The 26,153-nt window shown below is 51.5% G+C and overlaps 1 protein-coding gene across 1 annotated transcript in view; it reads left to right on the top strand.

The window, feature by feature from the left end:
* LOC142492481 (cullin-9-like) overlaps window positions 1-25,586 on the top strand; it is a 121,873-nt gene extending 96,287 nt beyond the window's left edge. Inside the window, exons 14-17 of the mRNA XM_075595118.1 lie at window positions 416-573; window positions 1,988-2,282; window positions 19,186-19,376; window positions 25,334-25,586. Of these exons, the coding sequence (XP_075451233.1) occupies window positions 416-573; window positions 1,988-2,282; window positions 19,186-19,376; window positions 25,334-25,586 (897 nt within the window). The remainder of the gene's footprint in view (window positions 1-415; window positions 574-1,987; window positions 2,283-19,185; window positions 19,377-25,333) is intronic.
* The last annotated feature ends 567 nt before the right edge of the window (window positions 25,587-26,153 follow it).

Here is a 26,153-nt window from a genome sequence, read left to right as displayed (position 1 = left end):
GCACGGTATATAGATCACAGGATACAGGATATCCGCACACACTCCCCCTGTCCCTCTGTCCCCCCCTGCAGGTGACGGAGCAGTTTGCACGGTATATAGATCACAGGATACAGGATATCCGCACAGACTCCCCCTGTCCCTCTGTCCCCCCCTGCAGGTGACAGAGCAGTTTGCACGGTATATAGATCGCAGGATACAGGATATCCGCACAGACTCCCCCTGTCCCTCTGTCCCCCCCTGCAGGTGACGGAGCAGTTTGCACGGTATATAGATCACAGGATACAGGATATCCGCACAGACTCCCCCTGTCCCTCTGTCCCCCCCTGCAGGTGACGGGGCAGTTTGCACGGTATATAGATCGCAGGATACAGGATATCCGCACAGACTCCCCCTGTCCCTCTGTCCCCCCCTGCAGGTGACGGAGCAGTTTGCACGGTATATAGATGGCAGGATACAGGATATCCGCACAGACTCCTCGGACCTGCACTCCCTGAATCAGCTGCAGCAGTTCCTGGAGTTTGTTCTCTTCCTTTCTGACCTGGAGCTCGCAAACTCCTTCGAGCATTTCTACAGGTCAGTGACACGTGAGCGGGCGTGTGTGTCTCGGTGTCCCATGATGCTTTGTGTTACAGGCATTACCTGGGGTGCACTGACTCCCATGATGCTTTGTGTTACAGACATTACCTGGGGTGGGGGCACTGACTCCCATGATGCTTTGTGTTACAGGCATTACCTTGGGCACTGACTCCCATGATGCTTTGTGTTACAAGCATTACCTGGGTGGGACACTGACTCCCATGATGCTTTGTGTTACAGACATTACCTGGGGGGGCACTGACTCCCATGATGCTTTGTGTTACAGGCATTACCTTGGGCACTGACTCCCATGATGCTTTGTGTTACAGGCATTACCTGGGGGGGGGCACTGACTCCCATGATGCTTTGTGTTACAGGCATTACCTGGGGGGGGGGGGGCACTGACTCCCATGATGCTTTGTGTTACAGGCATTACCTGGGGACACTGACTCCCATGATGCTTTGTGTTACAGGCATTACCTTGAGCACTGACTCCCATGATGCTTTGTGTTACAGGCATTACCTGGGGACACTGACTCCCATGATGCTTTGTGTTACAGGCATTACCTGGGGGGCACTGACTCCCAAGATGCTTTGTGTTACAGGCATTACCTGGGGGGCACTGACTCCCATGATGCTTTGTGTTACAGGCATTACCTGGGGGGCACTGACTCCCATGATGCTTTGTGTTACTGGCATTACCTGGGGGGGGGATCACTGACTCCCATGATGCTTTGTGTTACAGGCATTACCTGGGGGGGGGGGGAGGCACTGACTCCCATGATGCTTTGTGTTACAGGCATTACCTGGGGCACTGACTCCCATGATGCTTTGTGTTACAGGCATTACCTGGGGCACTGACTCCCATGATGCTTTGTGTTACAGGCATTACCTGGGGGGGGGGGGGCACTGACTCCCATGATGCTTTGTGTTACAGGCATTACCTGGGGGGGGGAGGCACTGACTCCCATGATGCTTTGTGTTACAGGCATTACCTGGGGGGGGGCACTGACTCCCATGATGCTTTGTGTTACAGGCATTACCTGGGGGGGCACTGACTCCCATGATGCTTTGTGTTACAGACATTACCTGGGGGAACACTGACTCCCATGATACTTTGTGTTACAGGCATTACCTGGGGTGGGGGCACTGACTCCCATGATGCTTTGTGTTACAGGCATTACCTGGGGAGGCATTGACTCCCATGATGCTTTGTGTTACAGACATTACCTGGGGGAACACTGTCTCCCATGATGCTTTGTGTTACAGGCATTACCTGGGGTGGGGGCACTGACTCCCATGATGCTTTGTGTTACAGGCATTACCTGGGGAGGCATTGACTCCCATGATGCTTTGTGTTCCAGACATTACCTGGGGGGGACACTGACTCCCATGATGCTTTGTGTTCCAGGCATTACCTGGGGGACCGGCTCCTGTCCCACGGCCCCAGCTGGTTGGAGAGCTCTGTGGTTAATCACATTGGGATCTGTTTCCCGAACCGATTCCCACAACAAATGCTGAAAAACCTACAGGAGGCGGCGGATCTGCAGAGAGAACACCATCTATTCAGCCTGCAGGAGCTGGATTCAGGGCTACTGTCTGATACAGAGGAGGGAGAGCCGGAGGAGGAGGTGAGGGGGGAGAGGAGAGGGGGGGAGGGGAGGGGAGAGAGGGGGGGGATCTGCAGAGAGAACACCATCTATTCAGCCTGCAGGAGCTGGATTCAGGGTTACTGTCTGATACAGAGGAGGGAGAGCCGGAGGAGGAGGTGAGGGGGGAGAGGAGAGGGGGGAGGTGAGGGGAGAGAGGGGGGGGATCTGCAGAGAGAACACCATCTATTCAGCCTGCAGGAGCTGGATTCAGGGCTACTGTCTGATACAGAGGAGGGAGAGCCGGAGGAGGAGGTGAGGGGGGAGAGGAGAGGAGAGGGGAGGGGAGGTGAGGGGAGAGAGGGGGGGGATCTGCAGAGAGAACACCATCTATTCAGCCTGCAGGAGCTGGATTCAGGGTTACTGTCTGATACAGAGGAGGGAGAGCCGGAGGAGGAGGTGAGGGGGGAGAGGAGAGGGGGGGGGGGGAGGGGAGGGGAGAGAGGGGGGGGATCTGCAGAGAGAACACCATCTATTCAGCCTGCAGGAGCTGGATTCAGGGTTACTGTCTGATACAGAGGAGGGAGAGCCGGAGGAGGAGGTGAGGGGGGAGAGGAGAGGGGGGGGGAGGGGAGGGGAGGTGAGGGGAGAGAGGGGGGGGATCTGCAGAGAGAACACCATCTATTCAGCCTGCAGGAGCTGGATTCAGGGCTACTGTCTGATACAGAGGAGGGAGAGCCGGAGGAGGAGGTGAGGGGGGAGGAGAGGGGGGGGAGGTGAGGGGAGAGAGGGGGGGGATCTGCAGAGAGAACACCATCTATTCAGCCTGCAGGAGCTGGATTCAGGGTTACTGTCTGATACAGAGGAGGGAGAGCCGGAGGAGGAGGTGAGGGGGGAGAGGGGAGGGGAGGTGAGGGGAGAGGGGGGGGGGGATCTGCAGAGAGAACACCATCTATTCAGCCTGCAGGAGCTGGATTCAGGGCTACTGTCTGATACAGAGGAGGGAGAGCCGGAGGAGGAGGTGAGGGGGGAGGAGAGGGGGGGGGAGGGGAGGGGAGGTGAGGGGAGAGAGGGGGGGCGATCTGCAGAGAGAACACCATCTATTCAGCCTGCAGGAGCTGGATTCAGGGCTACTGTCTGATACAGAGGAGGGAGAGCCGGAGGAGGAGGTGAGGGGGGAGGAGAGGGGGGGGAGGGGAGGGGAGGTGAGGGGAGAGAGGGGGGGCGATCTGCAGAGAGAACACCATCTATTCAGCCTGCAGGAGCTGGATTCAGGGTTACTGTCTGATACAGAGGAGGGAGAGCCGGAGGAGGAGGTGAGGGGGGAGAGGAGAGGAGAGGGGAGGGGGGGTGAGGGGAGAGAGGGGGGGATCTGCAGAGAGAACACCATCTATTCAGCCTGCAGGAGCTGGATTCAGGGCTACTGTCTGATACAGAGGAGGGAGAGACGGAGGAGGAGGTGAGGGGGGAGAGGAGAGGGGGGGGAGGGGAGGTGAGGGGAGAGAGGGGAGAGAGGGGGGGGATCTGCAGAGAGAACACCATCTATTCAGCCTGCAGGAGCTGGATTCAGGGTTACTGTCTGATACAGAGGAGGGAGAGCCGGAGGAGGAGGTGAGGGGGGGGAGGGGAGGGGAGGTGAGGGGAGAGAGGGGGGGGGGTCTGCAGAGAGAACACCATCTATTCAGCCTGCAGGAGCTGGATTCAGGGTTACTGTCTGATACAGAGGAGGGAGAGCCGGAGGAGGAGGTGAGGGGGGAGGGGAGGGGAGGTGAGGGGAGAGAGGGGGGGGGGTCTGCAGAGAGAACACCATCTATTCAGCCTGCAGGAGCTGGATTCAGGGTTACTGTCTGATAGTTACTGTCTGATACAGAGGAGGGAGAGCCGGAGGAGGAGGTGAGGGGGGGAGAGGAGAGGGGGGGGAGGGGAGGGGATGTGAGGGGAGAGAGGGGGGGGGATCTGCAGAGAGAACACCATCTATTCAGCCTGCCGGAGCTGGATTCAGGGTTACTGTCTGATACAGAGGAGGGAGAGCCGGAGGAGGAGGTGAGGGGGGAGAGGAGAGGGGGGGGGAGGGGAGGGGAGGTGAGGGGAGAGAGGGGGGGGGGGATCTGCAGAGAGAACACCATCTATTGCCTGCAAGAGCTGGATTCAGGGCTACTGTCTGATACAGAGGAGGGAGAGCCGGAGGAGGAGGTGAGGGGGGAGAGGAGAGGGGAGGGGTGAGGGGGGGAGGTGAGGGGAGAGAGGGGGGGGATCTGCAGAGAGAACACCATCTATTCAGCCTGCAGGAGCTGGATTCAGGGTTACTGTCTGATACAGAGGAGGGAGAGCCGGAGGAGGAGGTGAGGGGGGAGAGGAGAGGGGGGGGAAGTGAGGGGAGAGAGGGGGGAGGGGAGAGAGGGGGGGGGGATCTGCAGAGAGAACACCATCTATTCAGCCTGCAGGAGCTGGATTCAGGGCTACTGTCTGATACAGAGGAGGGAGCCGGAGGAGGAGGTGAGGGGGGGTGGAGGAGAGGAGAGGAGAGGGGAGGGGAGGGGTGAGGGGGGGGAGGTGAGGGGAGAGAGGGGGGGGGGATCTGCAGAGAGAACACCATCTATTCAGCCCTGCAGGAGCTGGATTCAGGGCTACTGTCTGATACAGAGGAGGGAGAGCCGGAGGAGGAGGGGAGGGGGGGAGGGGAGGTGAGGGGAGAGAGGGGGGGAGGATCTGCAGAGAGAACACCATCTATTCAGCCTGCAGGAGCTGGATTCATGGTTACTGTCTGATACAGAGGAAGGAGAGCCGGAGGAGGAGGTGAGGGGGGAGAGGAGAGGAGAGGGGTGAGGGGGGGAGGTGAGGGGAGAGAGGGGGGGGGGGATCTGCAGAGAGAACACCATCTATTCAGCCTGCAGGAGCTGGATTCAGGGTTACTGTCTGATACAGAGGAGGGAGAGCCGGAGGAGGAGGTGAGGGGGGAGAGGAGAGGGGGGGGGGGGGGAGGGGAGGGGAGGTGAGGGGAGAGAGGGGGGGGGGATCTGCAGAGAGAACACCATCTATTCAGCCTGCAGGAGCTGGATTCAGGGCTACTGTCTGATACAGAGGAGGGAGAGCCGGAGGAGGAGGTGAGGGGGGTGGAGGAGAGGAGAGGGGGAGGGGGGGTGAGGGGAGAGAGGGGGGGGGGGATCTGCAGAGAGAACACCATCTATTCAGCCTGCAGGAGCTGGATTCAGGGTTACTGTCTGATACAGAGGAGGGAGAGCCGGAGGAGGAGGTGAGGGGGGAGAGGAGAGGGGAGGGGTGAGGGGGGGAGGTGAGGGGAGAGAGGGGGGGGATCTGCAGAGAGAACACCATCTATTCAGCCTGCAGGAGCTGGATTCAGGGTTACTGTCTGATACAGAGGAGGGAGAGCCGGAGGAGGAGGTGAGGGGGGAGAGGAGAGGGGGGGGAGGGGAGGGGAGGTGAGGGGAAAGGGGGGGGGATCTGCAGAGAGAACACCATCTATTCAGCCTGCAGGAGCTGGATTCAGGGCTACTGTCTGATACAGAGGAGGGAGAGCCGGAGGAGGAGGTGAGGGGGGAGAGGTGAGGGGGGGAGGTGAGGGGAGAGAGGGGGGGGATCTGCAGAGAGAACACCATCTATTCAGCCTGCAGGAGCTGGATTCAGGGTTACTGTCTGATACAGAGGAGGGAGAGCCGGAGGAGGAGGTGAGGGGGGAGAGGAGAGGGGGGGGTGAGGGGGGGAGGTGAGGGGAGAGAGGGGGGGGGATCTGCAGAGAGAACACCATCTATTCAGCCTGCAGGAGCTGGATTCAGGGTTACTGTCTGATACAGAGGAGGGAGAGCCGGAGGAGGAGGTGAGGGGGGAGAGGAGAGGGGAGGGGTGAGGGGGGGAGGTGAGGGGAGAGAGGGGGGGGATCTGCAGAGTGAACACCATCTATTCAGCCTGCAGGAGCTGGATTCAGGGTTACTGTCTGATACAGAGGAGGGAGAGCCGGAGGAGGAGGTGAGGGGGGAGAGGAAAGGGGGGGGGGTGAGGGGGGGAGGTGAGGGGAGAGAGGGGGGGGATCTGCAGAGAGAACACCATCTATTCAGCCTGCAGGAGCTGGATTCAGGGTTACTGTCTGATACAGAGGAGGGAGAGCCGGAGGAGGAGGTGAGGGGGGGAGAGGAGAGGAGAGGGGTGAGGGGGGGAGGTGAGGGGAGAGAGGGGGGGGGGGATCTGCAGAGAGAACACCATCTATTCAGCCTGCAGGAGCTGGATTCAGGGCTACTGTCTAATACAGAGGAGGGAGAGCCGGAGGAGGAGGTGAGGGGGGAGAGGAGAGGGGGGGGAGGGGAGGGGAGGTGAGGGGAGAGAGGGGGGGGGATCTGCAGAGAGAACACCATCTATTCAGCCTGCAGGAGCTGGATTCAGGGTTACTGTCTGATACAGAGGAGGGAGAGCCGGAGGAGGAGGTGAGGGGGGAGAGGAGAGGGGGGGGAGGGGAGGGGAGGTGAGGGGAGAGAGGGGGGGGGATCTGCAGAGAGAACACCATCTATTCAGCCTGCAGGAGCTGGATTCAGGGTTACTGTCTGATACAGAGGAGGGAGAGCCGGAGGAGGAGGTGAGGGGGGGGAGGGGAGGGGAGGGGAGGTGAGGGGAGGAGGATCTGCAGAGAGAACACCATCTATTCAGCCTGCAGGAGCTGGATTCAGGGTTACTGTCTGATACAGAGGAGGGAGAGCCGGAGGAGGAGGTGAGGGGGGAGAGGAGAGGGGGGGGGGGGGAGGGGAGAGAGGGGGGGGGGATCTGCAGAGAGAACACCATCTATTCAGCCTGCAGGAGCTGGATTCAGGGTTACTGTCTGATACAGAGGAGGGAGAGCCGGAGGAGGAGGTGAGGGGGGAGGGAGGGGGAGGGGAGGAGAGAGGGGGGGAGGTGAGGGGAGAGAGGGGGGGGATCTGCAGAGAGAACACCATCTATTCAGCCTGAAGGAGCTGGATTCAGGGCTACTGTCTGATACAGAGGAGGGAGAGCCGGAGGAGGAGGTGAGGGGGGAGAGGAGAGGGGGGGGAGGGGAGGGGAGGTGAGGGGAGAGAGGGGGGGGGGATCTGCAGAGAGAACACCATCTATTCAGCCTGAAGGAGCTGGATTCAGGGCTACTGTCTGATACAGAGGAGGGAGAGCCGGAGGAGGAGGTGAGGGGGGGAGAGAGGGGGGAGGAGGTGGGGGGAGAGGAGGAGTGGGGGAGAGTAGGAGGGGAGGGGAGAGGGGAGGAGGGTGAGGGGAAAGAGGGGGGGGTGAGGGGGAGGTTAGGGGAGGGGGGGGGAGGTGAGGAGGATCTACAGAGAGAACACCATCTATACAGCCTGCTGGATTCAGGGTTACTGTCTGATGCGGAGCAGGAGGTGAGGGAGGAGGAGGAGGTGAGGGGAGAGGGGGTGGGGAAGGAGGGGATGGGGTGAGGAAGGAGGGGAGGGGGGGGAACGAGGGGAGGGGGGGAGGATGATCTGCAGAGAGAACACCAACTATACAGCCTGCAGGAGCTGGATTCAGGGTTACTGTCTGATGCGGAGCAGGAGGTGAGGGAGGAGGAGGTGGCTAGATGATGAGGAGTAGGTGGATGTGAGGAGATGGGGAGGGTCTTGTGCCGGCTGTCCTACTCCCCAAATGATGGTGGTATCTGGGTGAGGAGCCTGTTGATAGGTTATCGTTCTGACCTCTCACTCTTTCCTAGACACAATGTCTAACAATGGGGTCTGTTTTATCACATGGCTGGAGAAACTAGGGCGCCGCCTTGAAGAGAATGCTACACTGTCACAAATAATATAAGTGAGCAGGTACATCAGACGGTGAACGAGAGTAAGCGGCCGAACGTATTTAAGATATACTGTCCCGAACTCTCGCTGCTGCTCAGCTGAAAGAGGGTCTCCCCAGGACCCTCAGGAAACAGATGCAGACAGGTCAACAGCGAGCGCACATAAAACAAAACAGAGAATAAGGCACAGTTAATTGTACGCTGACTTGCTCTAAATGCATTGATCATGAAATCTGAGGTGGGGACATGTGAACTACATGTACAAAAAATAATAATCAGCGCTCACACGGCCACATGTGGGTGACAATCACATCTGTTGCACAATAAAACTGTTCTGGAATGGCATCAACTCCTGTCCCTGAGAGCGCGCCTTCGCGTCAGTTCCAGGGCGCCCGCAGACACAAGATGAGACGGAAACTACATGTGTCGCTTTCACATGCAAAAGTATTCACAGTGAAGTGAATAAAGGTGATATGGGGAATAAATATATAATAAATAATATTCACTCACATGGGCTAATGTGAGTGCCCTCCTATCTCCTATCCGCACCGTGCTCGTCTCGCACCTTAGTCTCCTCGTCATGTCGTGACCGATGGAGGAGATGCCGTGTAAGAAATTGCCATTTATTAAATACAACAAGTAAAAGAATAAAGGTATAAGTATGCCACTTACACATAAAAGTCCATGAAACTGTGCGCCTCCGGTATCTCCGGGTACCTGCGGTCATGTTATTCTCTCCGCGTCCGGAGGTGCTTGCAGGAGGTTCCGGTGAGCTACGGTGGCTGCAACAGGAAAAGAGTCCATGAGAATGTGAACGACCGGTTTCGGTTTTCAGCTTCGTCTGGTTCATGACAGCAGGAACCCGGAGATACCGGAGGCGCACAGTTTTATGGACTTATCTGTTAAGTGGCATACTTATACCTTTATTCTTTTACTTGTTGTGTGGCGAAAATGGGGGTAATCAGCGCATTAATAAAGGCAGTGGGCTCGGCTGGTTACCCCTATTTCGTATTGGGGGTGAAGGGGTTAATTTTATATGCTGTTCCCCTATATGCATTGTTGTCCACTTTTTGCAGGCTAGTCACTACCTGCAGTGCTGAATAACAGGAGCCGTTCCATTAAGACTGCTAATTTAGGAACGGAGTGAGCCAGCACCCTGATTTTTGGTGTGCAGCCTCAGTGTAACACCCCAAGAACACATATATTAAAAATATAACTTTGTCATAAGGGAAACATATATTTTTGATGAAGTGCCTTTCTGTTGCAGTTTTAAAATGTACCGGCGGGATGCTATTTTTTTCTGCCTGCCTTTGTAATGCATTAAGGAACAAATGTTATGCATCCATGGACCCCCTGCTGGGAGATGCCAATGCGTCTAGGTAAGTGTGGGGGGGATGAAAGACCCCAGAGCCTTAAAGTGTCACTTAATCAGGATGTTTCTGAGTAGCAGATCCTGTTACTCATCCTGGATATTTCACACCTTGGGACCAAACTCCAGACGTTGCGTCCCCAGAAATGAGTGGCCCCTTTTTACCTAGCAGTGCTACCAAGCTGCTTACTGAGCATGCTCAGAGTTACCTGGGCTGGCTGTAGGATTTGCCCATGTGACCGGGCAGGTTCCGATAGGAGGAAGATAATTCCTTGCCAATGGGATGAGGCTAATGTAACACTTCACAGGCCCTTGTCCTTAAAAAGGCCTGTACCCCTCATTCCTGTGCTGTTGTTGTTGCTACCTGATTTCTTCAAGCGGATAAGATCTAAGTACAGCGGCTACGATTCCAGAACGCAAGGGGTTAAAAACATCGCAACACGGAAACTTGCCCTGCGTCAGGATTTCGTTAGCCCTGGGGATCCAGAACGAACCCCAAAGAACCAGAAAAGACTTTGCACATTCACAGAAGGATTGGACTGGCTATTTATTTGGCAATTTGCAAAAGGACTACATTTTAAAAGACAATCTTCTGGTGCTTTGCACCTTTCTGGACATTATCCTCTGTTCCTCTACCTGTAAGTGCAATTATTAAGTTTATTCTGCAGTTGTCGTGTGTTTGCCTATCAAGGGAATAAATCTCAGTTTATTTTGCTCAACCTGTTCTGCTCAATCAGGATCCACGAAATATAAATGTGTTATTAAGTGCGTCTCCCGTCACAAGCATTTAAAACTGGTGGCAGCTGGTGACATACTGATTGAGCCTATATTCCAGCTTCCTGTTGGGTTCTGTAATATAGTGAGGACCTTGTAGATTGCAAGCTCCTCAGACAAGTGGCAACTTACACACACTTCCAAAGAGCACAAAATAATTCACTGGTCTCTGGACCCATACCCCAGTGGCACCATGAGTCCACGCTCAGGAAGGTTTTGTACCTGGAACCGGCCGCAGATAGTGGAGAGATGTGTGGGGTACGGGTTCATGACAGACGGTCGTTCAAAGAGTCAGCTGGAGGAGGATTTAGAAGAATATGAGGGCAGGATGGCCCCGCCAGCAGACAGTACTCAGCCCGGAGTGCAGGAGGTCCCTCCAGCTCCGGGGCTGCAAGGACAGCGGGAGGATGTCAGTGACCGCCTGGAAGAAAGTGGCGTGGTACCAGGGGGTGCAGATAGATCAGTCGCTGCGGCGACCGGACTGGCTACCTCTGAATTCATTGCACTCCTCACCGCCTGGGGAGAAGGGCTTAGCTATGAACAGCGACTCCAGCTTCTGTCGACAGCGCTTGGAAGGCCCCCCCACTCCCACCTTGACAGCGGGGAACAGGACGTTCCCAGAGTAACTGCTGTGGAAGCAGCAGAGCCAGCAAATGAATATGTAACCAGCAGAGCCTTGGTGAACAACACAGCAGTCCCCAGAGAAGCAGCCATTCCGGCTTGGGGGGACCAGTCTGCACCTCAGCGGACTCCCAAACATACAGTGGGCAGCGACACGCCCTATACTGGGGAGTTCAGTCTTGAGAGATAGTGCTATCATTGCCACAAGGTGGGCCACATCCGGCCACATTGCCCGGACCGTGAGCGGTCTGGGGGACCCCATCAGGGGCAACGTTCACAAGCTGCAGGGCCAGTAACCCAGATTTGGCTGGCCCACATAAAGGAACAGAGCACAGCCATGGAGCCACAACCAAAATGGATGTCCCAGGCAGATGCTGCTTTTGTCACCTCAGAGCCAGCAGCAGTGAGCAGAGGATGTCCAAGTGCATCAGTCGAGATGCAGCCTGCTGATGTCATGAGCAGGCACCCACGGAGGGTTACCTTTGGTGACCGGCAAGCAGGGAGCTTGCCAGATTTGGGTGCTGCTGTTATTCTGGTGCAGCCAGAAGATTTGCTCCCGGGCACCGGGGTGCAAAGAACCATGCCTGATGGAGGGCTGCGGTCCTTACAGGGTGCCCAGATCATTTTGGATGGGGGTGCCAATCATAGCATGAGGGAGGTGGGGGTTTTGTCCAGGGAAACTGCTGAGGTGCGCCTTAGCAATAACCTAGAGCCTGTGATCTGTGTGGTTGCTGCGGAATTGCCTGCTGTTGCGGCGATTCCTAAGAGCCTGTCATCAGGAATCACAGCAGAATCAACCTCTGTCCCCCTGCATTTGGGACCAACGGTTCCAGTGGCCTCTGCGGAGACCAGACAGGTAAGCCAGACTACTGAGTCGCGACCAGTGACTGACTTACTGTTCCCTTTAACTGTTCCTGTTACCCCTGACTTAGAGACTATGGGTGGGTGGGTAGAATTAGGGACAGCAGATAGGGATGCGGTGAAAGCTGACCACAGCTTAGAAGGTATGAGACTGCGGGCGTCCGAGTCCTGGGAAAGCGGGGGGTCAGACCACAGGCTGTGGCACCGCGGGCTCTGGGGTAGGGAGCCAGGTTCTACCGGGTTAGCCAGGGGCTGGAAAGGTAGAAGATGGTTAGTGGGACCCAGGGAGGATAGGCAGCAAGTGTTGCAGGTAGCCTTCCCAAATCCACTAGTGGGGCATCAGGGGGTCACTCACATGAGAACCCAGCTGTTGCAGCCTTACTTCTGGCCGGAGGCAGCAGGGGCAGTGGCAGACTGGGATGCCTGCCAGCCAGAGGGTAAAGCGGGTGATTATGTGCAGATGCTCCTGAACCTGTTACCAGGAATGGGAAACAGGTTTCAGGAAGTAGCTCAGGCAGTGCCAGGCCTCTTAGGTAGGATAGGGTTTCCTAGAGGGGTCCTAGTTGAGCTAAGGGCCCTGGAAGGTAGGCAGGCAGGGGCAGAAGCCGGGGCTAGGGTAGAGCAGCCTAGGGTCCTGTTCTCAGACAAGCTGGGCAGGGCACATAGTACAGATCAGCCTGTGCTCCCAGGTGATCTGCATCCTCTGCATAAGAATACCTATGGAGTACCAGCAGAGGTGGCATACAGTGTAGAGAGGAAGGCAAAGGGGGAGTCAGTCTTCATCCTTCAGAATGGCCTCTGTGAGTTTTTCAGGGTGCCATTCAGGATGAGGAATGCTCTGGCTACCTCCCACCGTCTGGTCAGGAGGGCACTAGAGAGAGTGCAGAGGTATGTGGGGACATACAGGGAGAGGATAGTTGGCTTCAGGCAGATCTGGGGTTTGTATCCAGGACAGGTAGCAGCAGTGCTAGCCAGGGTTAGGGAGACAGGGAGGACCAAAGTCTATCACATCAATATGCTCAAGGAGGACATAGCTCTGCCAGATCTCCTAGGGGAGGCTAGGCAGGGAGGTACAATAGAGCAGGTGGAGATAGGGGCTCAGCTGAGTGTCAGACAGAGAGCAGATGCCAGGGCTATGCTAGAGCAGTATAGGGCTCTGTTCACGGACAAACCAGGGAGGACACACATCACTGAGCACCCAGTGCTTACAGGGGATCTGAGACCTCTGCATAAGCACGCTTATAGAGTGTCAGCAGAGGTGAAGGGCAGTATAGAGAGGGAGGTGGAGGAGATGCTGGCCCTAGGGGTAATTGTACCATCCCAGAGCCCTTGGGCTTGTCCGGTAGTCCTAGTGCCTAAGAAGGATGGGACCACCCGGTTCTATATGGACTACCGGCAGCTCAATGCAGGGACGGTTTCAGATGACTACCCCATGCCCCGCATGGATGAGTTGCTGGATGAACTCGCGGGGGCAAGGTATCTGACCACCATGGATCTCAGTAAAGGGTACTGGCTGATCCCTTTGACCCAGGAGGCTAGGGAGAAGTCTGCTTTCATCACCCCAAGTGGCCTCTATGAGTTCTTAGTGATGCCATTTGGGATGCAGAATGCACCGGCTACCTTCCAACGCCTGGTCAATTGTTTGCTAGAGGGCATGCAAGGGGTTGCAAGGGCTTATCTGGATGATATTGCTGTGTTCAGTAACTTCTGGGAATCACACTTAATTAATGTAGCTGCGGTGCTAGCCAGGATTAGGGAGGCAGGTCTCACCTTAAAACCCACCAAGTGCTTAGTAGGGATGGCAGAAGTCTTATACCTAGGGCATAGGGTGGGTGGAGGGCACCTCAAGCCAGAACCAGCTAAGGTAGCGGCAGTCGTGCAGTGGCCCACTCCCAAAACCAAGAAGCAGGTCATGGCTTTCCTAGGCACCGCAGGCTACTATAGGAAGTTTATTCCCCAGTATAGTACCATTGCAACACCCCTGACTGACTTGACCCAGAAGCGACTGTCTGTGCTGGTAGTCTGGTCTCCTGCCTGTGAAGCTGCATTTCAGGCTTTGAAGACTGCACTAGCCAGCGCTCCTATACTGGCCGCTCCAGATTATTCCATGAAGTTTCTGGTGCAGACTGATGCCTCAGACGTTGGCATTGGTGCTGTGCTCAGCCAGGTGGGGGAGGAGGTCAGGGAATGTCCAATGATGTTTCTGGGCCGCAAGCGGCTGCCCAGAGAAGTGGCATATGCCACTATTGAGAAGGAGTGTCTGGCCATAGTATGGGCTCTCAAGAAGTTACAGCCTTATCTCTATGGCAGACACTTCACTGTTATCACTGACCATAACCCCCTAAGTTGGTTGCAGAGGGTGTCGGGAGAGAATGCCAAGCTCTTGCGCTGGAGCCTTGCCCTGCAAGAATGTGACTTCACCATTCAGCACCAGAAAGGCAGTGAGCATGGGAACGCTGATGGCCTCTCCCGGCAGGACAATCCCCAAGACCTAATGACTTCAAAAACCCTCCGGTCAGCCCAACCACCAGAGGAGGTGGCCAGGGCAAACCTTGGGCTTTGAGTGGGGGAGATGTGGCGAAAATGGGGGTAATCAGCGCATTAATAAAGGCAGTGGGCTCGGCTGGTTACCCCTATTTCGTATTCGGGATGAAGGGGTTAATTTTATATGCTGTTCCCCTGTACCATTTTCCCCTATATGCATTGTTGTCCACTTTTTGCAGGCTAGTCACTACCTGCAGTGCTGAATAACAGGAGCCGTTCCATTAAGACTGCTAATTTAGGAACGGAGTGAGCCAGCACCCTGATTTTTGGTGTGCAGCCTCAGTGTAACACCCCAAGAACACATATATTAAAAATATAACTTTGTCATAAGGGAAACATATATTTTTGATGAAGTGCCTTTCTGTTGCAGTTTTAAAATGTACCGGCAGGATGCTATTTTTTTCTGCCTGCCTTTGTAATGCATTAAGGGACAAATGTTATGCATCCATGGACCCCCTGCTGGGAAATGCCGATGCGTCTAGGTAAGTGTGGGGGGGATGAAAGACCCCAGAGCCTTAAAGTGTCACTTAATCAGGATGTTTCTGAGTAGCAGATCCTGTTACTCATCCTGGATATTTCACACCTTGGGACCAAACTCCAGACGTTGCGTCCCCAGAAATGAGTTGCCCCTTTTTACTTAGCAGTGCTACCAAGCTGCTTACTGAGCATGCTCAGAGTTACCTGGACTGGCTGTAGGATTTGCCCATGTGACCTGGCAGGTTCTGATAGGAGGAAGATAATTCCTTGCCAATGGGATGAGGCTAATGTAACACTTCACAGGCCCTTGTCCTTAAAAAGGCCTGTACCCCTCATTCCTGTGTTGTTCCTGCTGTTGTTGTTGTTGCTGTTGTTACCTGATTTCTTCAAGCGGATAAGATCTAAGTACAGCGGCTACGATTCCAGAACGCAAGGGGTTAAAAACATCGCAACAAGGAAACTTGCCCTGCTTCTGGGTTTCGTTAGCCCTGGGGATCCAGAACGAACCCCAAAGAACCAGAAAAGACTTTGCACATTCACAGAAGGATTGGACTGGCTATTTATTTGGCAATTTGCAAAAGGACTACATTTTAAAAGACAATCTTTTGGTGCTTTGCACCTTTCTGGACATTATCCTCTGTTCCTCTACCCGTAAGTGTAATTATTAAGTTTATTCTGCAGTTGTCGTGTGTTTGCCTATCAAGGGAATAAATCTCAGTTTATTTTGCTCAACCTGTTCTGCTCAATCAGGATCCACGAAATATAAATGTGTTATTAAGTGCGTCTCCCGTCACAGTTGTATTTAATAAATGGCTATTTCTTACACGTCATCTCCTCCATCGGTCACTACATGATGAGGAGACTAAGGTGCGAGACGAGCACGGTGCGGATAGGAGATATATTTATTCCCCATATCACTTCACTGTGAATACTTTTGCATGTGAAAGCGACACATGTTGTTTCAATCTCATCTTGTGTCTGCGGGCGCCCTGGAACTGACGCGAAGGCGCGCTCTCAGGATCAGGAGTTGATGCCATTCCAGAACAGTTTTATTCTGTTGACCTGTCTGTTTTATCAAATGTATGGGGGGAATATCTGCACCGTATGCCATGTATGGGGGGAATATCTGCACCGTATGCCATGTATGGGGGGAATATCTGCACCGTATGCCATGTATAGGGGGAATATCTGCAGCGTGTGCCATGTATGGGGGGAATATCTGCACCGTGTGCCATGTATGGGGGGAATATCTGCACCGTATGCCATGTATGGGGGGAATATCTGCACCGTATGCCATGTATGGGGGGAATATCTGCAGCGTGTGCCATGTATGGGGGGAATATCTGCAGCGTATGCCATGTATGGGGGGAATATCTGCAGCGTGTGCCATGTATGGGGGGGAATATCTGCAGCGTGTGCCATGTATGGGGGGAATATCTGCAGCGTGTGCCATGTATGGGGGGAATATCTGCACCGTGTGCCATGTATGGGGGGAATATCTGCACCGTATGCCATGTATAGGGGGAATATCTGCAGCGTGTGCCATGTATGGGGGGGAATATCTGCACCGTATGCCATGTATGGGGGGAATATCTGCACCGTATGCCATGTATGGGGGGAATATCTGCAGCGTGTGCCATGTATGGGGGGAATATCTGCAGCGTGTGCCATGTATGGGGGGAATATCTGCAGCGTATGCCATGTATGGGGGGAATATCTGCAGCGTGTGCCATTTATGGGGGTAATATCTGCAGCGTGTGCCATGTATGGGGGGAATATCTGCACCGTATGCCATGTATGGGGGGAATATCTGCAGCGTGTGCCATGTATGGGGGGAATATCTGCAGCGTGTGCCATGTATGGGGGGAATATCTGCAGCGTATGCCATGTATGGGGGGAATATCTGCACCGTGTGCCATGTATGGGGGGAATATCTGCAGCGTGTGCCATGTATGGGAGTAATATCTGCAGCGTGTGCCATGTATGGGGGGAATATCTGCACCGTATGCCATGTATGGGGGGAATATCTGCACCGTGTGCCATGTATGGGGGGAATATCTGCACCGTATGCCATGTATGGGGGGAATATCTGCACCGTATGCCATGTATGGGGGGAATATCTGCACCGTGTGCCATGTATGGGGGGAATATCTGCACCGTATGCCATTTATGGGGGGAATATCTGCAGCGTGTGCCATGTATGGGGAGAATATCTGCACCGTGTGCCATGTATGGGGAGAATATCTGCACCGTGTGCCATGTATGGGGGGAATATCTGCAGCGTGTGCCATGTATGGGGGGAATATCTGCACCGTATGCCATGTATGGGGGGAATATCTGCAGCGTGTGCCATGTATGGGGGGAATATCTGCACCGTATGCCATGTATGGGGAGAATATCTGCAGCGTGTGCCATGTATGGGGGGAATATCTGCAGCGTGTGCCATGTATGGGGGGAATATCTGCAGCGTGTGCCATGTATGGGGGGAATATCTGCAGCGTGTGCCATGTATGGGGGGAATATCTGCAGCTTGTGCCATGTATGGGGGGAATATCTGCAGCGTGTGCCATGTATGGGGGGAATATCTGCAGCGTATGCCATGTATGGGGGGAATATCTGCAGCGTATGCCATGTATGGGGGGAATATCTGCAGCGTATGCCATGTATGGGGGGAATATCTGCAGCGTGTGCCATGTATGGGGGGAATATCTGCACCGTATGCCATGTATGGGGGGAATATCTGCAGCGTGTGCCATGTATGGGGGGAATATCTGCAGCGTGTGCCATGTATGGGGGGAATATCTGCAGCGTGTGCCATGTATGGGGGGAATATCTGCAGCGTATGCCATGTATGGGGGGAATATCTGCACCGTGTGCCATGTATGGGGGGAATATCTGCACCGTGTGCCATGTATGGGGGGAATATCTGCACCGTGTGCCATGTATGGGGGGAATATCTGCACCGTATGCCATGTATGGGGGGAATATCTGCACCGTGTGCCATGTATGGGGGGAATATCTGCACCGTGTGCCATGTATGGGGGGAATATCTGCAGCGTGTGCCATGTATGGGGGGGAATATCTGCACCGTGTGCCATGTATGGGGGGAATATCTGCACCGTATGCCATGTATGGGGGGAATATCTGCAGCGTGTGCCATGTATGGGGGGAATATCTGCACCGTATGCCATGTATGGGGGGAATATCTGCAGCGTGTGCCATGTATGGGGGGAATATCTGCAGCGTGTGCCATGTATGGGGGGAATATCTGCAGCGTGTGCCATGTATGGGGGGAATATCTGCAGCGTGTGCCATGTATGGGGGGAATATCTGCACCGTATGCCATGTATGGGGGGAATATCTGCAGCGTGTGCCATGTATGGGGGGAATATCTGCACCTTATGCCATGTATGGGGGGAATATCTGCACCGTGTGCCATGTATGGGGGAATATCTGCAGCGTGTGCCATGTATGGGGGGAATATCTGCACCGTATGCCATGTATGGGGGGATATCTGCACCGTATGCCATGTATGGGGGAATATCTGCACCGTATGCCATGTATGGGGGGAATATCTGCACCGTATGCCATGTATGGGGGGAATATCTGCAGCGTGTGCCATGTATGGGGGGAATATCTGCAGCGTGTGCCTTGTATGGGGGGAATATCTGCAGCGTATGCCATGTATGGGGGGAATATCTGCAGCGTGTGCCATGTATGGGGGGAATATCTGCACCGTGTGCCATGTATGGGGGGAATATCTGCACCGTGTGCCATGTATGGGGGGAATATCTGCACCGTGTGCCATGTATGGGGGGAATATCTGCAGCGTGTGCCATGTATGGGGGGAATATCTGCACCGTATGCCATGTATGGGGGTAAAAGGATTGTTTGTTCACACACCCTGCTTGCTTTGTTCCTCCCACATTACATCTCCTCTTTCCTTTCCCTCTCTCCCCCCCCCAAATCTCTCCCCATCCCTTTCCTTCTCCCCCCCCCCCAAATCTCTCCCCATCCCTTTCCTTCTCCCCCCCAAATCTCACCCCATCCCTTTCCTTCCCCCCCAAATCTCACCCTATTCCTTTCCTTCTCCCCCCCCCCAAAATCTCTCCCTATCCCTTTCCTTCTCCCCCCCAAATCTCTCCCTATCCCTTTCCTTCTCCCCCCCCAAAATCTCTCCCTATCCCTTTCCTTCTCCCCCCCCAAAATCTCTCCCTATCCCTTTCCTTCTCCCCCCCAAATCTCTCCCCATCCCTTTCCTTCTCCCCCCCTAAAACTCTCCCCGTCCCTTTCCTTCTTCCCCCCAATCTCTCCCTATCCCTTTCCTTCTTCCCCCCAATCTCTCCCTATCCCTTTCCTTCTTCCCCCCCAATCTCTCCCTATCCCTTTCCTTCTTCCCCCCCAATCTCTCCCTATCCCTTTCCTTCTCCCCCCCAATCTCTCCCTATCCCTTTCCTTCTTCCCCCCCAATCTCTCCCTATCCCTTTCCTTCTCCCCCCTTGCTCCCCAAATCTCTACCTTTGGCCTCCATATTGGAGTGTGTGGGAGCAGCCTTGGTTGGGTGTCTGGCTGATCTCTCCCCTGTGTCTCCCCAGATTATGGAGGAAGACTCTCCGCCTCTAGAAGATGATGAGGTTTCAGAGGTGCAGGTTTCCGTCCTGTCCCCTCGGTGCTGGGTCGTCTCCCCTCTCTGCTACATGGAGGATCCCAGCAAACATTTCCCAGAATCCCTCAGCGGCTCCCTGCAGCGATTCACAGACTTCTACACAAAGAGTAAGGATGAGGAGTACGTGTGTGTGTGCGTGTGTGCGTGTGTACACATATGTACATGGGGGGAAGATCCCGGGCACCTAAAAGGTCCCCCCTGCTCCTGTGCTGTAACCTGATTGAGATTTGAGGCCACCCTTGCATTTTATATACATACTATATACTATGCAATGTTCTAACAAAAGCACCTATGAAATAGTCGTATAAAACCGCAGTGACAAGAAGCTTCTAGGGGCTCCCCTCCCATATATATTATGTATGTGTGTGTATCACAGGTCAGTGTGTGCTGGGATCGGACCTCTGAGCCGCGCCACTTGTGTGTGTGTGTGTGTGTGTGTGTGTGTGTGTGTGTGTGTGTGTGTGTGTGTGTATATACAGACATTCCCCGCATTAACGTACACAAAGGGTACAGAGCATGTATGTAAAGCGAAAATGTACTTAAAGTGAAGCACTACCATTTCCCCACTTATCGATGCATGTTCTGTACTGCAATCGTCATATACGTGAATAACTGATGTAAATAACGCATTGTAACAGGCTCTATAGTCTGCCCGCTTTGGTACAGGTAGGGAGCCGGTATTGCTGTTCAGGACGTGTTGATAGGCGCATGCGTGATTTGCTGTTTGCCTATTGAACGACATTTCCTTACTCGCAAGTGTCCTTAAAGTGAGTGTCCTTAAACCGGGCTATGCCTGTGTGTGTGTATATATATCTCAACCCCATTATAGCGTGGTACGCAACAACGCGGATCCACTTATAACATTGTCTCAGCATGGCTCCCGATTAAAAAAAATCTCCAAGGTTTATTTATTTTTTAAAATAACATTCAATGCTTTATTGACTTACCCGACATCTGCAGCTCTCTCCTCTCTCTGCTATATCAGGCTGCGTTTCGAGCGCAGAGGAGGGTCACATGACCTTTCTCTGACCAATGACAGCCCAACAGTAAATACATTTTATATAATACACATGCAGGAATCAAACCCATGACGTTTCATATGGTGGTACAATTCTCTAGCTGCTACACCACAGGGTTAGTGTGATGAATCTCACTCTATTAACAAACTTAACATCTACTGCACTGCTACTGTAGATGTTAAGTTTGTTAATAGAGTCCTATTCTTCAGCTAGAAAATTGTACTAGCCTAGTCATGGGTTTGATTTCTGCATGGTATACATTTTAAATTCTTATTTTAATTATAATTTATAAATTATTATTTTATTTTATAATTTATAAATTATTATATAAAGTAATTTATAAATTATACCATGCCATCCAGGAATTGAACCAATGACCCTTCATATGCTAGTACAATTCTCTTTTCACGATTCCGTTTATAACGCGTTCTCATTCTGTGGCTCCTGAGCACCTCGTTATAACGGGGTTCAGGTATGTGTCTCACAGTTCAGGGTGTGCTGGGATCGGATCTCTCGTGTGTGTGTGTGTGTGTGTCACAGGTCAGGGTGTGTTGGGATCGGATCTTTCTCGGCCGCACCGCTTGCAGTGTGTGTGTGTGTGTGTGTGTGTGTGTGTGTGTGTGTGTGTGTGTGTGTGTGTGTGTGTGTGTGTATTTATATGCGTGTGTGTATATATTTTTATATATATATATATATATATATATCCAAACAAGAGTGACCTAGGCGCAAGTAAAAACAAGAAAAACAAACATAGGGTAATACGTTCAAACAATTTGTCTGCTAGAGGGTACGATATGCACTTACAGCAGGTAGAATAAAATCAGGCCTTGTATCCACTCTGGGATCAGGAACAATGAATGAAGATCTGGAACCGCCAGCAGCAACTCATCTACAGGAACCGTATCCTCGTGTGAAGTATCACATATAAGAAGAGAAGTGGGACACATACATAGTGTAACACAGTTTATTTATAAAATTAATAAAAAGACAATAAGTAAAATACTCACACTTTGTGAGTTTGGGTAAAAAGCGTTTGAGAATTTAGAGCTTCTCACACTCATCAGGGGTAAGTATCCGTGGACTCATACACAGCTCCAGTAAACTCCTTACACAATGTCCTTATAACCATATGTAATGTTCTTGCCAAACTTCCAGGGGTATGGAGTCATTTATTTAGGCACTCCCAATGTTGTCCAGAGCCTCTGAGAGCGGGGTACTATTAAAGTTGTTGAAAAACCCGTAGTTAAGGGCCTTGTGTCTATGACCGCACCTAATGTGCTGGTAGTACTCACGCTACTCCAGGGGTATGGTGTGGCGTTTTTCCCCTTGATCGCTATCCGACTTGTTGGTCTGCGGATCTCCCCGCTTCACTCACTGCTCCTCTCCTCCCTGGCTGTCCGCCTGCACACCAGGGCGTGGTTTTTGAAGCAGTGAGAGTGAACACAGGACATTGGGGAGACTAGCCAGCAATTTCCAGCTGTCTGGCAGTGATTTTTATCGGTGTACCTGCTCGGTACATGTCTTTAATCAGTTGGTGTAGGACGCAGACAAACACAGTGACCGGGAGATTTGGAGACGTAATCTCGCGAGAAGACGTGACGTCACCACGCCGCCGCGTGCAGGCGGACAGCCAGGGAGGAGAGGAGCAGTGAGTGAAGCGGGGAGATCCGCAGACCAACAAGTCGGATAGCGATCAAGGGGAAAAACGCCACACCATACCCCTGGAGTAGCGTGAGTACTACCAGCACATTAGGTGCGGTCATAGACACAAGGCCCTTAACTACGGGTTTTTCAACAACTTTAATAGTACCCCGCTCTCAGAGGCTCTGGACAACATTGGGAGTGCCTAAATAAATGACTCCATACCCCTGGAAGTTTGGCAAGAACATTACATATGGTTATAAGGACATTGTGTAAGGAGTTTACTGGAGCTGTGTATAAGTCCACGGATACTTACCCCTGATGAGTGTGAGAAGCTCTAAATTCTCAAACGCTTTTTACCCAAACTCACAAAGTGTGAGTATTTTACTTATTGTCTTTTTATTAATTTTATAAATAAACTGTGTTACACTATGTATGTGTCCCACTTCTCTTCCTATATGTGATACTTCACACGAGGATACGGTTCCTGTAGATGAGTTGCTGCTGGCGGTTCCAGATCTTCATTCATTGTTCCTGATCCCAGAGTGGATACAAGGCCTGATTTTATTCTACCTGCTGTAAGTGCATATCGTACCCTCTAGCAGACAAATTGTTTGAACGTATTACCCTATGTTTGTTTTTCTTGTTTTTACTTGCGCCTAGGTCACTCTTGTTTGGATATCCCTTTATACCAGCCCGTGGAGCGGTAGACCTTTTGGCTGCAGACTTAATCAGGGAAAGTTAGATTGTGAGGTAGTATACCCTCCTATATATGTGGTAAATATCATTATTAGTCATATTGTGATTGCGCTCATTGTAGTTTTCTGTTTTTGTAATATATATATATATATATATATATATATATATATATATATATATATATATATATACACATACGTGTGTGTGTGTGTGTGTGTGTGTGTGTGTGTGTGTGTGTGTGTGTGTGTGTGTGTGTGTGTGTGTGTGTGTGTGTGTGTGTGTGTGTGTGTGTGTGTGTGTGTGTGTAACACAAACAGAAAAGTATCCCACTTGAGCACACGGGTTTACCAAAATATAACAAATTTATTTCACATCACTTAAAGGACAGTACAAAAAGGGTTAAAAAGTGGCAGGGACTACCTCTGTGACACTAAACTACTCAGAACAGCTATATACTATGCAATGCAAGTTAGTAGCTACTGAGTTCGCAAGGCTAAGTATCCCTCTAGTGTTAGGTTTATGTAGCAGAGTGGATGAATGAGGCAAAGGGAAGTAAAACAATGCCTTAAGAGCGTATCGTTCTCTGTGTCCAACACACAACACACACAGTCTCTAGAGCATACTGTTATAATAGCATGTAAGTCACTCAAAAGTCAGAGAATAATGTGCTTAAGTATGACTGCTGTGTGAACACTAAACACTAATGGTATACATTGACTTCAGTGACGTAAAGAATTTCTCTACAAAACAAATGGAATGCAACATGTCAATAATATAGAGAGAGAAGTCAATGAACGAATCTGGAGGGAAAAGGCTTGCAACAAGGTCTAGATATCTGTGTGCTCCATGGGTAGGAGAGGTGAGGTGTCCTGTCTCTGGCTACCCACTCCTACACGTTTCCACTTGCGTCTTCCTCGGGGAGTGGTAATTTACAATGGGAGCAGATTGCATATTTATAGCCTAATTTCGCGCCAAACACCAGCATTTAAGTTGATTTCAAACATGTGTATTATACAAATAGTCCGCCCATCAGGGTGTGTCTTATGTTGGTGTCCAATCCTTTGGCTTGCCGTTCATGACGTCATTACGTATCCGACGTCGTTGTCATGGTAATGTCTGCAACACCACAGAGCAGGAAGATTGGAGATCATGTTCCCATGTTCACGCGTCATGCACATCCGTCGCTGCCCTTTCGGCTGAGGGGGCCGGTCGACGTGAAAGACGATGGTGAAGTCATCACGCAATAGCGTCGTCGTCATGGTAACCCGTATTTAGCTTGATTAGACAGGCGTGAGGCACGGACGTGAATTTCGGGATATGTATTTAGTGTCCCACACCGTAGGAAAATCACACCAGGTGTGATCGCATCTCAAGAAGCCTAATAACGGCAGATAAAGCAAGGGAGGGGGAGGTTAATCATCTAAAGTAAAGAAAGATACAAAGCATAAATACAGAAATAAAGACATTCTAAGTAGTCTAGTAAAAGATCAAAAGGGATTTAAAACCTGAATGGTATAGACAATATATTGTATTACCATAAAATAAGTAAAACTGAGAGGGGTAAAGGATCACAGAAAGCGAGGAGGGCAGGAAAAAAAGGAAGGAGAGAAAAGGGAAAAGAGGAAAAAAGGAGGGGGCAGGGGAAGAAAAATGAGAAGGGAAGAGGGAGAGAAGTGGGGGCTAAAGAAACAAGGAAAAGGGAACAAAATGGGGAGGGTCCGAATGACTCTATACATATAGCACATCCCCTGATATAGGGGGTTGTTTCCCAATAACATCGAATCATAAGAACATGGAGAAACTCAAATAATCATTTAAACCTTTGGGGATGATTGAGTCCATTTGTTCAATCCATGTACATTCCCTGCGAAGCAGGGCTTGCTCACGATCTCCTCCACGGATTCCAAGAGAGACTTTCTCCAGAGCACAAGCTGATAGTGATGTATACTCAGAGTTATGTTTCAGCATAAAGTGCTTCGCCACTTCACGTCATTTTTTTTTTACAAGCCTGAAGGTCTCGTGTGGCATTTTTAAGATTCCTGCTGTGCTCCAGAACACGAAACCTTACCTCTCGAGTGGTCATTCCGATGTAAGGAAGACCACAGGGGCAAAGTATGCAATATATGACCCCCTTTCTTTTGCATTTGATTTTATAATTCTTTGTTTTTATAATTCTTTGTTTTTATAATTCTTTGTTTTTGAAGAGTTTGAGAAGGAATCGGTCTGGAGCATATATTTACACGCAGAGCAGTTCATGCATCTGAAAAAGCCTCTCTTGGAAAAAGTGGATAAAAAGGTAGTGTTAGCCCTAGGTACATAGTGGCTATGTACCTGTACCAATTTATCCTGTAAGTTAGGGGATCTGCGGCTGGTCATGGTAACTTTGTCACCAAGTACTTCCCTAAGGTCAGGATCTGTCATTAAGACAGGCCAATTATGTTGAAAAATATTACGTTTTTTCAGACCATTGTCTGTTATGACTGCCTACAAACCGAATATGTTGTTTCCCTTCTTGTTTTTTCAATCGAGGTTGTAACAGAGATGCTCTAGGTGTAGCGACACTATTCTCAAAGCCTTTTTTAATACATGTTTTACTGTATTTTCGTTTGAGGAAGCGATCTTTCATTTCTCCTGCTCTTTCAATAAATTTATCATGTGTAGAGACATTACGTCTCAATCTCAATTCGCTTTTTGGGATGCCTCTGATTTGGTGCGTAGGGTGGAAACTCGTAGCGTGAAGGAGCGAACTAGTGGCAGTCTTCTTCCGGAAAATATCCGTACAAAGACTACCTTCTGGATCTATACTGATGAACAGGTCCAGAAATTCAAACCTGTTCGAGCTACATTGGAAAGTAAGTTTAATGTTATAGTCGTTGTTGTTGAGAACATCGACGAACTCCGCCAACCTCTCAGCAGTTCCCTGCCAGAGGATGAGGGTATCGTCGATGTATCTCAACCACAACGACGCTGACTGGATTGTAGATTTCCTTCCGAAAAGATAATTTCCGCCTCCCACCACCCCAGGAATAGATTTGCGTAGGAGGGTGCGCAGGTAGCCCCCATGGCAGTTCCTCTTTTCTGCAAAAAATATTTATTTTTGAAAAGAAAATAATTGTGTTAGTATGAAATGCAGTAATGTCTGGATAATGATGAACAAGAGACCACGGAGTCCCCACTAGTGCTCAAAAACCACTAACGGCAGACATTCATATAGTTTCAAATGCTGTCTAAACCAGAGCAAGATAGTCATAGGTTGCATGTGTGAAAAGCGTAAATAAAAAACACAGTCTGAGGTTATTTTGAAACAGAATAACACGTGAATTTATTCATGTCAAGTGCACAACGGAGACAGCTTCAAAACAAAAGCTCTCTAAACAATAAACATGGTATGCCATATATTTATACCCTAAATCCTAAAGTTCCACCCCTTTATGGGGGGGCTTGCACGTCACTAAACATTACCTCATTTTGTAATACATAACAATACTAAAGCTGATGTCATTTTGTAATACATAATAATATTGTATAACTGCCTGTC

The sequence above is a fragment of the Ascaphus truei genome, chromosome 4, assembly GCF_040206685.1.
Source record: "Ascaphus truei isolate aAscTru1 chromosome 4, aAscTru1.hap1, whole genome shotgun sequence".
In the NCBI taxonomy this organism is placed as follows: Eukaryota; Metazoa; Chordata; class Amphibia; order Anura; family Ascaphidae; genus Ascaphus; species Ascaphus truei.
The sequence above is the reverse complement of the archived record's forward strand: the minus strand, read 5'-3'. Positions and strand labels throughout refer to the sequence as shown.